At 52.5% G+C, this 14,343-nt stretch overlaps 1 protein-coding gene across 6 annotated transcripts in view; it reads left to right on the forward strand.

Moving 5' to 3' along the window:
- JAKMIP1 (janus kinase and microtubule interacting protein 1) overlaps positions 1-14,343 on the forward strand; it is a 159,608-nt gene that overhangs the window by 83,835 nt on the left and 61,430 nt on the right. For 4 of the 6 annotated variants that reach the window (XM_069594691.1, XM_069594692.1, XM_069594693.1 and 1 more), the window contains 2 exons: positions 571-835; positions 9,146-9,640. In XM_069594691.1, coding sequence (XP_069450792.1) covers positions 707-835; positions 9,146-9,640 — 624 coding nt within the window. In that variant the 5' untranslated portion in view covers positions 571-706. The remainder of the gene's footprint in view (positions 1-570; positions 836-9,145; positions 9,641-14,343) is intronic. The other 2 variants (XM_069594695.1, XM_069594696.1) reach the window with 1 other exon arrangement.

Here is a 14,343-nt window from a genome sequence, read left to right on the forward strand (position 1 = left end):
CTAACCATAAAGGTTAGACTCCATAAAGGAGTCTGAAAGCCCAGTTTTCAGAGTGCGGTCCTTATCCCGGCTCCGGCTTTGTGCTCTCGGAGCACACTGTGATACCAGGTGGGCTGTACCTTGATACCATGGGACCCCCTGGGGTCCTGCCTTAGGAAATGGCATCTGGTGACTGAGGCTCAGTGACATTTGCAGACCAAGGCTTACAGTTGCTTAGGTGGCATAGTCTCATCTTGACGAGGCCAGGACTGGACCAGATAGAGCTACTCAGTGAGGAGTGGTCACAAGGAACCTCCACCTGGGAGCATGGGAGACATGCAAATCAGCTTTCTGGGGGGTGATCCCAGGACCATAATAAGCTTCCAGGTGATTCTGACGCAGCCCTAGCTGGAGAAGTGCTCGGTCAGTTTTGAATGGCAGGGCATCCTTGGGTTAGCAGTGCAAGCTCTGGGAGGGAGGCCTCGGTGAATGCTAGCTGCACTCCTGTTAAGAGTGCCCCAGGCGAGAGGCACACTACCTCCCTTCCCTGCCCCCACTGCTTCTGCTGACCTGGCCTCCTTCTTTTCCCAGGATCCCAAGTGATGGTGGTTTACACGGAGGAGGAGCTGAGCCCTGCGAGACTGGTTAGCACGGCGGAGCTGGGAGCGGTGCCTGCTGGCTGGCGGGAGTGAACGCAAGATCTCAGCATCTCAACTTGAGAGGAAGCATGTCTAAGAAAGGCCGGAGCAAGGGCGAGAAGCCCGAGATGGAGATGGACCCGGTGCAGATGGCAAACGAGGAGCTGCGGGCCAAACTGACCAGCATTCAGATCGAGTTCCAGCAGGAAAAGAGCAAGGTGGGAGGGGTGTGGGTCTCCCGGCTCGGGTAAGGTGTGGGCTGTGAATTCCTGGTGGACAGACTGCCCTGGGAAGGTGTGTCCCAGGGCTGGGGTGAGAGTGGGCACTTCCACTCTCCAAGCCTCAACTTGCCCCTCAATAAAATGGGTATAACATCGGTACAGAGGCCACGTGGGTGCAAATCCTGTCCCATCCCCCACCTTTGGCTCTGATCTCAGGCCAGTTACTTCACTCTCCATACCATAACTCCCCTCGCCTGCAGGATGGGACCATAATAAGGCCACCTGATGGGCCAACGGTCAGGAGTAAGGGTGTAAATACAGATACATGAAGGGCTCAGTATGGAGCCTGGCTCTGTGATGGGACCCTTTGCTCTGGTAAGGCAGGTATGAGCTTTGGAGCCAGTGAGTACAATACCCAGTTGAGTGCCAGTCAAAGGGCAGGCATGATGGGCAGCTAGTGACAGTGGGAGGAACCCAGGCTGTCTAATCTTGCAGACCTGGCTTTAGACCTCACCTAGGCTCCTGACTGACTTCACAGTCTTAGACAAGTGACCTGAAGTCTCTGAACCTCCATTTTCTCATCTATAACATGGGTATCATAGTGACTGCCCGATTTAAGGTTATCTTGGGCCTTCATAGTAGCTGTCAGTAAAGAGCTTGCCTGCAGTGCAAGAGACCCAGGTTCAATTCCTGGGTCAGGAAGATCCCCTGGAGGAGGGCATGGCAGTCTACTCCAGTATTCTTGCCTGGAGAATCCCATGAACAGAAGAGCCTGGCGGACCGCAGTCCGTGGGGTTGCAAGAGTCAGACACAACTTAGCGATTAAACTACTACCAAAGATCTGTAAAGAAAGCTGAGTCCTGAAGAATCGATGCTTTTGAACTGTAGTGCTGGAGAAGACTCTTGAGAGTCCCTTGGACTGCAAGGAGATCCAACCAGTCCATCCTAAAGGAGATCAGTCCTGACTGTTCATTGGAAGGACTGATGCTGAAGCTGAAACCAATACTCTGGCCACCTGATAGGAAGAAATGACTCATTGAAAAAGACCCTGATGCTGGGAAAGATTGAAGGTGGAAGGAAAAGGGGACAACAGAGGATGAGATGGTTTGATGGCATCACCGACTCGATGGACATGAGTTTGAGTAAGCTCATGGACATGAGTTGGTGATGGACAGGGAAGCCTGGCATGCTGCAGTCCCTGAGGTTGCAAAGAGTCGGACACAACTGAGTGACTGAACTGACCTGAACTGAAAGATCTCAGGTGATGGAAACAAAGAAAGCCCATCTTGCACAGCCACGGTCCTTTATGCTGGTGTGGTTCTGACCCAGGTGGTTTGAGGGCAAAAGCAGGCAAGGTGGGAGGTGCTCTGCCAGCCCAGAGAGGAGCCGCCACTTGTGTGAGAAGAGAAAGAGGATGGGATTTGGGCTTGTTCCTGGGGGACCCATCTGAGGACCTTGTCTGGCTGGGGACACGGAGGTTGTACTCTCAGCCCCGCAGGTCCCCTCCCGCCCTGCCCCCAGACCTGAGGGCAGGGAGGGCCTGCCCCAGGAATAGCTGCAGGTGTCTGGTTGAGAGCTGGGACTCTGGCAGCAGCTGGAGTGCTAAGCAGGGTCCAGCTTCCAGGTGGGGAGGGGGCTGAGGCTTGGTCCTTGGCTCTGAGCCCAGCTCAAGATGGCTGCGTGGAGAACAGAGGCAGAGTCCTTGAGCTGGGGCGATGAAGACTGGGCTTCTGGAGCTTGGGGACACGTATGCCCCTTCCCGTGCCCAGACTCTCATGAGTTCCAGAGACAGTGCAGCCGCAGTCTTTCAGCACAGCTGCTGGCGGTGCAGCCTGTGCACGCCCTGCCCAACCCAGGAAGGATTCACCTGCCAGGATCCCCTGGGGTTATCTGCTGCCCAGCTGGGCCTGAGCAGCTGACTAGGAAGGAGCAACAGCAGCTGTGTCTGTGGGACCATTGTCATTTGACCAGGTCTCCATCCCACCTCCACCACCTAATCCGCCTTGAGGTCTTGGGGCAAGCCGGGTAGCTGCCTTATGCCTCAGTTTCCCCATCTGTTAAATGGGGACATCTGATGTGTCTGCCTCTCTGGTTTGTTTAAGGAATGACTAAGGGTCACATCCAGGGCCCCGGGCACTGCCTGTCACGTTGTAGTTACTCAGGGCTTGGCAGACATTTCTTATGTGTCTGCTATGCAGGCCACACCAGGTACCGTGGAGAGCCTCCTGACCCTTGCAGTGACCTGTGAGGTTAGATGAGGCTCTCCCCACTTTGTTGTCCTTTAGTTGCTAAATCGTGTCTGATTTTTTGTGACCCGTGGACTGTAGCCTGTCAGGCTTCTTTGGCCACGGGATTTCCCAGGCAAGAATACTGGAGTGGGTTGCCATTCCCTTCTCCAAGGGATCTTTCTGATTCAGAGATAAAACCCATATCTCCTGAATTGGCAAGCAGGTTCTTTACTGCTGAGCTACCTGGGAAGCCCCCTTCTCCCCCACTCTAAAGGTGAGCAGACTGAGGGTCAGGGAGGAGAGGTGGCCAGGTTTCTGTAAACAAAATACCACAGACTTGGAGGCTTCGACCACAGAGATTTATTTCCTCGTAGTCCTGGAAGTTGGGAGTCTGAAATCAGGGTTCAGGCAGAGTTGGTTTCCTCCTGGGGCCTCTCTCCTTGCCTTGTAGATGGCCATCTTCTTCCTGCATCCTCAGATGGTCTTCTCCGCCTGGATCTGTGTTCTAATCTCTTCTTATAAGGGTACCAGTTATATTGGATCAGAACCTCACCCTCATGACCTCATTTAACTTGGTGACCTCTTTTAAGACTGTCTTCAAATACAGTCACATTCTGAGGTTCTGGCGGGGGTTGGGGTGGGGGGTTGGTTAGAACAACCACATGGGAATTTGGTGGACACGATTCAGCCCATCACAGCAGAACAGTCCAGTCGTAGGTGTTGGCACGAGGTTGGAAGCCTGGCCTACGAGAACCCCAGGCTGGGCCTCCCTGTCCCCAGCACCTCCTGCCCCACATGCCCTGGCTGCTGTGTTCTCAATCAAGCCACCTCGTGGCCCTTCCAAGGGTGTGCGGAGAGGGTTTCTGTTCTTGGAGAATTCAGCAGTGTGTTTACTGGCTGGTATGACACCTGTGAAAGTCGCTCAGTTGTGTCCAACTCTTTGTGACCACATGGACTATACAGTCCATGGAATTCTCCAGGCCAGAATACTGGAGTAGGTAGCCTTTCCCTTCTCCAGGGGATCTTCCAGACCCAGGAATCGAACTGGGGTCTCCTGCATTGCAGGTGTATTCTTTACCAACTGAGCTATCATGATAAACATACATATAAACCTTACAATTGCATATAACTCTTACTTCTATATGATCTTGTGATAGCCAGTTTTGATGTTGCATTTACAGTGTTGTTACTTCAGCAGAGGAACCCATAGAATCAAGGATTGTTGGGAACACACCTGTTGGTTCTTCGAGCCCCCTGGGCCTGTGCCCCAGGGCTGGGCTGGGCATTTGGAGATGACTCAGAAATGACCCCATTCACAGACAGGCTGTGTGCTAAGATGCTCAGGGAGCTAGGTGGATGACAGTACTTGGCTTGTGGCACCAGAGGTTTTAGGAAACCATGCAGTGGTCAGAGGGGCCTGAAAAAGCTTTGCTTTCTCTCTCCAGAGGTGGTGTGGAGCCAGCTCTGAAGGATTTTGCTAGCTGGTGAGAAAGGGAGCAGGATTCACACCATCCCAAGTATCCAGCATCACCTGGGGGCTTCCTCAGTGTCACCTGGGGTGCCAGGCCACTGGAGGCAGAGTCCCTGGCTTGTTGAAGCCCACAGTCTGGGGTGGGTAGGGGCAGAGAGGGCAATGGTCAGCACATGGGCTCAGGACGGGCCATGGAGCTTCTAGCTGCTGCCCACCACTCAACAGCTGGTGATTCTTGCAGTGAGCAGCCCATCCTGGTCTTGATCTACCCTGGGTCAGGGACTAATCTAGCTACAGAAGCAAGTCAGGCCCCATCCTGCCCTTCAGGGGCTGGCCCAGTGGGTATGCTGGGAGGGTTGGAACTGGGGTGTGGTCTGTGTGGTGATGGAGGGAATCACACTCCAGGGACCCAGAGGAGGCCCTGACCCAATCGAGGAAGGCTTCCAGACCCTCCTGGGGAATGGAGGGAAGGCACCAGGCAGAGGGGCCAGCAAGCCTAGGAGCCGGGAGCCCCTGGGGAGTGGATGCTGTCACTGATTATTTACAAACTGCCAGGCCCATCATCCTTTCATTCTTGGTTATTGAGCTTCCACCACGTGCCATGCTCTGTCCCAGAAACTGCACTGCCCTGGAGACCCTCTCCCTGAGCTGGTGTCTAGTGGGGGAGGTGGGGAGCAAAGGCCAGGAGATTAACATGTGATATTTGTGCCATAGTGAAAAGTGTCAAGAAAGTAAGGCTGGAGAAGCAAGTGGAGAGTAGTGGGGTTGGAGCAGGGGCGGCTCTTCTGGGAGGTGGTCGGCAACAAAGGGGCGCTGCAGGTGGGGGAGGGCAGACCCTGCAGAGACCTGGCCGGGAGCCCTCCAGGCAGAGGGAACAGCTCAGGAAAAGGCCTGCAGGCGGGAAGGTGTCTGTGTGTCCGAGGTGCAGTGGGCAGGGAGGTGGCCTGAGCTGGGCGGTCACGGAGGAGGACCAGAGAGCCATAAACCAGGGTCAGTCCTGCGGGCCGGGGAGGACTCAGGCCTGTGTGTTGCATGCCACAGAGCTCTCGAGGGTTTCTGTTTGTGTTCTTTTGCATTTTTTGTATGTATCTATTCAATCCTTTATATCACTACAAACTCTGATTTTATACTTTGGGTTGTCATCCAATACTATTAGGTTGGCCAAAATGTTCATTTGGTTAATGAATACATCGTTCAATGAAGTTCTTGGTGAAAATGAAAAATGTATTTTATTTTAACTTAAAACCGAGTGGACTTTTTAGTCAACCTGATACCTTATTTTACTCAAACCGTTCCAGCTTTGGCCACTGGATCTCTTCCAGCCGGCTCCTGTGTCCCTTTGACACACCCCTGCCACTGTGGCCTTTGTTAATTTCTTCTCAGGCACACCCCTACTTTCTGGTCCTGTAAGGTCCTCCTGGTTCATTTTGGATGTTCCCTGCCCCATTCCTAGAGCCACTCACCAAGGCCCTCTGGTCGCTTTTATTGGAAAATGGTGAGAAACCGAGATCTGGGCACTGGGGGTGCTCACCACTGCTTGCATGCCATTACTTCTGGGCTTAGCTAGAAGAGCAAGGAAGCGTATGCATATATACTAACTGTGTATGTATACATATCTAAGCTATTCTTAATGTAACCTCTAAATGTATATTAAGTTAAAGGTGAGTTCTTACTGACGTCCCCAGCCTAATCCACTACCACTTGGATCCTCTGGCCTCCTCCCCTTGCTTATGGTGTCCTCTCTCCAGCAGAGAGAGCCTGACTCCACCACCCACTTAGTTACTCAACGCTCTGCACACACAGTGGTTCCAGAACAATTAACCTGCACCCTAAGAATTCAGAGGGCAGTGGAGGGAAATCATCTGAGGTCTGAGGCCTGTGCTGGCCACCAGGGGGCGACGCAGGGGCGCGTGCACAGGGGCAGACACAGGGCGACTGGTGAGGTTGACTGCCCTGGTCTCTTACAGGGCTGCAGCTGCCGGCTTGAGCCAGCGTGGTCGCAGGGATGGGTTGAGGAGCAGGGGAGACAGCCAAGCGGAGGCTGACTTCACTGTGCCCACTGGAGGGTGGGGTGGGCAGCGTTCTTCCCACCAGCCCCACCTGCCTCGATGCATGCCCTTTCTCAGTCATTTTGTTCTTGTTGCATTTAGAGCCCAGGTGCTGGGACAAGGCTGGTAAGGTCCCCTCTCTCCTGCTGCCCCTCTTGACTTGGTGGGGTGGCTTAGAGGCGTCTGGCCAGTGAGATGACATGTGACTTCTGTCAACCTGCTCAGCTGGATGGAGTAAGGAGGGGGTGCTCTGTGCACACCTGGGGCGGCCCCCGCCTCACTGTGCTACACCTGGGTCCTTGCCTGGGCTTGACCTTGGGCTTTTCTAGGTAGAGCTGGTAGGACCAGCAGGGTCTTCTCCCCTGGCCCATCCACTGTGAGCATCCCTGGCCCCTCTGTTACTGTTAGTGTCAGTGGCCCCCTCTGTCTCTCCCAGGGACAGGCCCAGCCTCCCCAACCCTCAGACTGCCCTGCACACACCTCTGTTCACACTGTCCACATCCCTCCCTCATTTATGGGGGATCAAACTTCCCTTCATCTGCTCATCCACTTTCCTCCTCCCAAGAGTCTTCACGGGGCAGCTGTTAATGGACTTGTTTCACAGGGAAGGATCTGGGAGGTTTTATAGTCAGGGTTCTTCAGACAGAAAAAGAACCAATAGGAGAGAGAGATGGAGGGGGATTTTTTTTTTTTCCCAGGAAGGTGACTCACCTGGTCATGGAGGCTGACAAATCTGAAATCTGCAGAGCAGGCAGGCTGGAAATTTCAGGGAGCATGAATCTCACACTAATGAGGCAGAGTATTTCAGTCTTTTCTGTTAAGGCCATCAACTGATTTAAGGTCTTAAGTGAGGTCCACTCACATGATAGAGGATCATTGGCTTTACTCTGGGGCTGCTGATTTAAATATGTCATTAAAAATACCTTCACAGCAGCATCTAGACTCATGTTTGGCTGAATGACCTGGTACCACAGCCCTGCCCAGTGGACACATTAACCATCTCGAGGTTAGGTAATTTGCCAAGGGAAATGCATTCATCGGCACAGATTCAGAATCCGACAAGATCCCATCCTCTTGATTTCAGATCACTGTCAGTGTTAACCCAGGAAGTCAGGACACTGAGTTGCTCCCTTGGAAGGAACATGCTGCAAGTACTTAGTCCCTCCCTGGGAAATCATGTTCAGTATTTAAAGTTCTGGCATCCCGGCCCTTAGTCCCTTAGGAAGAGGCCCATTCTAACTCTCAGGCAAAATGGGCCTTCTGACTGGGTTCATGTTTAATTTCCGTGATTATGTTTGCTGTAAGGAGACTTGTGTCTTTGCCTGGTGGGTTTGATTTGCTTTTTCCCTGCTGTTTTAAGTAAAGATTTGCCCACCCTACGTAACACTGTAAAACTCCTCACCTGAAATTAATTTCAGCATGTTGGTGTGCTATAAACAGTGTGGTCCAGGGGAAATTATGCCACTTTCCATGGAAACAGCCTGTCCATGAGAGACACATTTGTTTCGGTTCTTTGGAGATGGGTGTCATTTAGAAAGCAAATGGATTCTTGTGTAATGTATGTAATCGTGTGATATTTGAAATGGAAAGATCGAATAAAGCCTTTTGGGGTATTTGAAGAAAACACTCCCTTGGCACATCTTACAAATAAAGTTTTGTTTGCTGAATAGATGAATACGTTCTGGTGGGGCTGGCAGCCTGGCAGCTGCAGAATCCCACTTTCTCTGGGGCCAGGGACCCGGGGGTAAAGCCTTGCCTGGCCCCTTGGCAGCCGCTCACCCCAGGCAGGTCACTGGGACATCTCTTGGTTGCATACATGCTCAGTCATATCCAACTCTTTGTCACCCTACGGACTATAGCCCGCCAGGCTCCTCTGTCCATGGGATTTCCCCAGGCAAGAATACTGGAGTGGGTTGCCATTTCCTCCTACAGGGGATTTTCTCATCCAGGGATCGAACCCGTCTCCCACATCTCCTGGATCGGCAGGCAGATTCTTTACCACTGAGCCACCTGGGAAGTCCAAACCTTGGCTGCCTCAGGCAAAACAGTTGTCCCCTTCCTGGGTGGTGAGGGGTTCATGTTGCTGTGGCACTGGAGCCCCCTGGTCCTGGCAGGGGAGTGAGGGCACCTCCGTTCCCCCACCTCCACCCCTTTCTACCTTCACCTGCTCCGTCTCGAATTCCAGAGCTCAGGGCAGGAGCACTGGAGATGTATTTCTGGTCTACACTTTGATGAGACAGATGATTACTGCAGGGCATATTTTGTGACTGATAAATTGTCCTTCCTCGGAAAAACTCCAAATCAGAGGGGATGTCAGAGTCTGACCCTCCTCCAACACCTTCAGATGGTTTTCCACGGCTGGGGAAATCTCAGTAAAACAGTAGGGAAGAGTCTGGGTGGGGCTAATGGAGGTGGCGGCAGAGGGAACTGGAGGGTGGGGGCCCAGGAGGGTCTCAGGGGCCTGTCATACAAAAAGGGACTTGGGGAGGTGCCAGCAAGCCTTGCCGGCGCCCCCCGTCCTGGCCCTGACCCTGACCGAGTCTCCCCGCTCTGGCCGCAGGTGGGTAAGCTGCGCGAGCGGCTGCAGGAGGCCAAGCTGGAGCGTGAGCAGGAGCAGCGACGGCACACGGCTTACATCTCGGAGCTCAGGGCCAAGCTGCACGAGGAGAAGACCAAGGAGCTGCAGGCACTGCGCGAGGTGCTCATCCGCCAGCATGAGCAGGAGGCGGCGCGCACGGCCAAGATCAAGGAGGGCGAGCTGCAGCGGCTGCAGGCCACGCTGAACGTGCTGCGCGACGGCGCGGCTGACAAGGTCAAGACGGCGCTGCTGGCCGACGCGCGCGAAGAGGCGCGCAGGGCCTTCGACGGCGAGCGCCTGCGGCTGCAGCAAGAGATCCTGGAGCTCAAGGCGGCGCGCAAGCAGGCGGAGGAGGCGCTCAGCAACTGCATGCAGGCCGACAAGACCAAGGCGGCCGACCTGCGCGCCGCCTACCAGGCGCACCAGGACGAGGTGCACCGCATCAAGCGCGAGTGCGAGCGCGACATCCGCCGGCTGGTACGTGTGCTGCCCCGCCCCGCCTTGCGTGCGCGCCGGTCCTGCAGTACACGCACTCCCGCACGCCCCACGCATGCGCGCCCTGTCTCTCTCGTACACAGGCACCTTTTCTGTTCTATATACAGGCACCCTGTCCTCCCTGCCCACAGACAACCCCTCCTTCTGTGCACACGCGCCTCATCCTTCCCTGACTCATGCGTGTGACCTCTCTGCAAGCACGTGCCCCATCTTCCCCTCTTGGAGCAATAAACGGGGACCACTGTGCTCCCAGCCTGTCTCTAGGCCCTAGGGTTCCAGCAAAGTCCCTCCCATCCTGGGTGCGGGATGGAGGCTTCCGGCAGGGCTGTCCTGTCGGTGGGAAACACCGTAAGAAATTGAAGGACTGGAGGTGGAAGGACCATCCCTAGACTTGTCACCAGCCAATGACAGAGCATCAGTTCATATCTTAACAATCCAGTACCTGGACTGGCAGAAGAGTCGCACTGATTTTAAATTTCTAATGTATAGAAAATCTAAGCACATACCAGGACTGAGGTCTTAGAGGTGTTCCGCAGCCCCTTTCCCCTCCGTGTGTGGGGGCGGTGTTGTCACTTAATAGGAAGAGAAGGCTTTGGAGAAGGTCTCTTCTGCGTGTGAATCCAGACTCCTGTCAGCTGTGACCCCAATCAGGTTGCATACGGTCGCTAAATCTCTCGTGCCTCATCTACAGAAGGAGGAATGATCACGTATCTGTTCCAGCGTGCTGAGAATTAAGTTAACTAAGTCTTTATCAACAGCCTATAGTTTCTGTAATAGGAGACATATAAAGTATGTTCCTCTGTCATAGGAAATGTATAAAAAAATGTAAGTGTTAGTCGCTCAGTCGTGTCCAACTCTTTGCAACGCCATGGAGCCTGCCAGGCTCCTCTGTCCATGGGATTATCCAGGCAAGAATACTGGAGTAGATTGCCATGCCCTCCTCCAGGGGATCTTCCCGACCCAGGCGTCGAACCCAGGTCTCCCACATTGCAGGCAGATTCTTTACTGGCTGAGCCACCAGAGAAGCCCCAGGAAATGTATATTTAAGGGAAATAGAATGGGGAGAAAACAAGTATTTGCCCAAGAGATGGACTGAGCTTAATTTAAAATGTACCAAGGACTTGGTGTCTGTGTGTGTGCGCGTGTGTGTATTAGTCGCTCAGTTGTGTCCAATTCTTTGCGACTCCACGGACCGTAGTCTTCCAGGCTCCTCTGCCCATGGGATTCTCTAGACAAGAATACTGGAGTGAGTTGCCATTCCCTTCTCCAGGGGATCTTCCCAACCCAGGGACTGAACCTGGGTCTCCCACATTGCAGGCAAATTCTTTACCATTTGAGCATCAGAGAAGCCCCAGGACTTGGTATCTGTTTCCATTCCAGTGCCAAGTAGAACTATCCCCAGTTCAGGTTGTCTCAGTGTATGGGGGCCACTTAGGAGAATAGAGTGAAAGGAATTAATGTCCATTTCTCCCGCCACTTGATAAATGTCCCTCCTCAGACAGGCCTCTTGGCAAACTATTCAGAAGGTGGCCTGCATTTTGTTTCTTTGTCAGCTGAATTGGATTAGAAATGCAGGAAGGCTTCCAGGCTTCCGCTTACACATTTAACATGCCTCTTAAGAAACAATTGAGGAGAAAAAGGCAGTTGTGGTCAGTGTGGGGCCATTGGACTCATTCCTTAGATCAGTTAGGATTAGGTCTGAGAACCCTGTTATACAGGGGCTTAAAATCTGGAATTTATTTCTCTGTTAATGTGCAAAGTCTGGAAAGGGCTTCACAGAGCAGTGCAGGCCACAGGGCCTCTCAGCTTTCCCCTCAGAAGGGGCTCTGCGAGGAGGCCCTGTTCCTCACGGCCCCTCCTGCCATGGAGTGCCAGCCATCACATCTTTATCCCGGGTTGGCAGTAGGAGCACAGATGAAGGAGGGCGTAGTCGTCATCCGCCCTCAGGTGGTTGCTGGGAATTCTTGGCCTTCCTTGTTCATACTGTGTCACTGCAGCCTCTGCCACCACATGGCCTTTGCCTTTCCACATGGCTGGGTCTTGTCCTCTTTCTATAAGGACGCCAGTTAGTGGATTGAGTTGTGTTGTGTTAGTTGCTCAGTCGTGTCTGACCCTTTGGGACCCCCAAGAACTGTAGCTTGTTAGGCTCCCCTGTCCATGGGATTTCCCAGGCAAGAACACTGGAGTGGGTTGTCATTCCCTTCTCCAGGGGATCGTCCCAAACCCAGGGATCGAACCCAGGTCTACCCGCATTGCAGGCAGATTTTTTACCATCTGAGCCACCAGGGAAGGCCCACCCCAATCTGTTATGACTTCATCTCAGCTTAACATCTTAGTTACATCTGTAAAGATCCTATTTCTAATAGGTTCATATTCTGATTTGCCAGGTAGATGTGAAATTAGATGGGGACACCATTCATCCGCAGGTACCAAGGAGGAGAAGAGAATGGGTCTGGGGGTAGCAGCTTGATTCCTCAGACTTTGCAATGAAGAAGCGCTAACGAAATTATCCCCCAGTCGATGGATTTGTTGGGAGCTGGCTAAACTGGGGTGTTTACTGAGACACGTGTGCTGTTGGATGTGCTTGCGGAGAAGTGGCTAGATTCTGTGCCTCTGGGGCAGAGAGACAGCATAGGGAGGACTCAAGAGAGGCTGGCTTGAATCTGATTCATGGATCTGCTGCTGCCTAGAGTGTGGGCACATTCACTGTTCTGGGCCTCAAGCTTATCTGTAAAATGGGATAATGTCTACATTGAGGGTCTTTTAAAAACTGAGAAAGAGCATGTCTCTTAAGTACAAATGTCTTCCTGAGCTCACAGTAGCATGTAAGTAAGAACTGATAGCCATCATCCAGAACTGTTGTTTTTTCCCCGTCAGTTAGAGTCTTATGGCTGCAAGTGACAGAAACTCTACCTCAAACCAGTTTTTTTCACTAAAGTATCTGGACTAGCCTCTGGCACAGCCCCAGTGGGACTAATGATGTCTCTCAGGACCTGGGTTTCGTAGGCTCTGCCCCGTCTTTTATCGTTCAGACTTTAGTCTCTCACTGTGCTGGTGAGATGCCATCATTGTGTCAGACTCCACGTCCTCACAAGAAACAGCTCAGAGAAAGTGAGAGAAGCTCTTTCTTAACTCCTAAGAAGAAATAGGACGGTCCTAGCGACACCCTCTTCAGGCTGTTGGCTCTGAGTGGGTCATGTATCCATCCCTGAACCACTTACTATTAAGGGGTGGGCCCGTGCAGGTGTTGTGAGCCAATCAGGGCCTGCCCTGGGAATTCGGAGTGGTGCAGCCCCGCCCCCTCTCATGGTGATAGTGAGAATGTCGGAGAAGGGGAAATGGATGCAGGGACCAATCCAGGAATGTCCCGCACACTCAGGTGATGGGGTTCAGGGAAGGTCAAGGTCACTGTCAAGTTCACACTTCCTCACCATCCTCAGGGTAGGGGGAAAGATCACTAAGATCAGGCTGGGAGCCAGACCGGAGTCAACAAATAAGAGTGCCTTCACAGCTGTGTGAGCTGGTAGGTCTCCTAACCTCTGGAACCTCAGGACTCTGGCTGAGGAAATGTGACAACCTAGAAATTGTTGGCTCCATAATCTATTTCACATTGTCCATCCATTCCTGGATGCCATCTTCACTAGTGGAGGCTGTTTTCTAGGAACCTGTTCCATGTGATTGGGTTTAAGCCCTTTGCTCACTTACTGGAATCAAGTAGGAAACCAGTGCTCTTCTAAGCTGAGAATTTCCGGAGACATCTTGCTTGTGATGCTGTGCCCTCTTGTGGAAGGGACTAGTGTAATGTGGTGGTGGAAGGGAGTGCTTCCTGGCCCCAGAGCAAAGCCAGAAGTGTGCAGCCAGAATGATGAGGGGGACAGACTGGAACCCTACCTGTTAACTCGTAACGGCTCGCACCACTAATTCCCCTGGCTTTATTTTTTCTCCTAGCACTAAGCATGCTCTAGTCTATTCCAGTATTGACTTCTGCTTTCAGCTCCCCTCCCCTCTGGAGTGAAAGCTCTGGAGGCAGGGACTCTGATCTGCTTTGCTCATCAGTGTTTCCCAGCATCCCTCAGTATTGTTGAATTCAGGAAAACAAGTTTAAGTGGTTAACTCCTTTCACATTGTTCTTACAGTTTCTGGGTTGAAATCGGCAGTGGCAACAATGTTTCCTGCATCACCAAGAGTTCTTCCCTACAGTAGGGGCGCTGTTCCCCACACCTTCAGATCAGGTTTAGTCAAAGCGGGGAGCTGCGGGAGATTGTCTTGGGGGACAGGGAGGGATGCAGAGGGAAGGGGAGAAGCCTTTTTTTTTTTTTTTTACCAAAGAAAGGCCACTCAAAGAGCTTGTTAGAACTCTGGGACTTTGCTTGAAAACCTCAGTCCGGAGTGTTAGGGATACCATTTTCCTCCTTTGTAAATCTCAGTTATATTTTATCAGTTTTTCATGGTCTGCTGTTTCAATAAGATAGCCAGGAGCTAAAGTAGATTAATGATGGCAGCCAACATTGATTGTGTGCTTTTAAGATGCCAGGTTCTGTGATAACCAGGTTCTGTGATAAATTCTTTCCATGGTTGATCTGAATTTCCCCCTAGTTAAACAGGGTGTTCTCATTGTCCCCACCTCACAGAGGCTGAGGCTAAGAGAGATGACCCAGCCTGCCCAGAGTTACACAGCTGGTGGG

Source organism: Ovis canadensis, chromosome 6, assembly GCF_042477335.2.
Source record: "Ovis canadensis isolate MfBH-ARS-UI-01 breed Bighorn chromosome 6, ARS-UI_OviCan_v2, whole genome shotgun sequence".
NCBI classification, from domain to species: domain Eukaryota; kingdom Metazoa; phylum Chordata; class Mammalia; order Artiodactyla; family Bovidae; genus Ovis; species Ovis canadensis.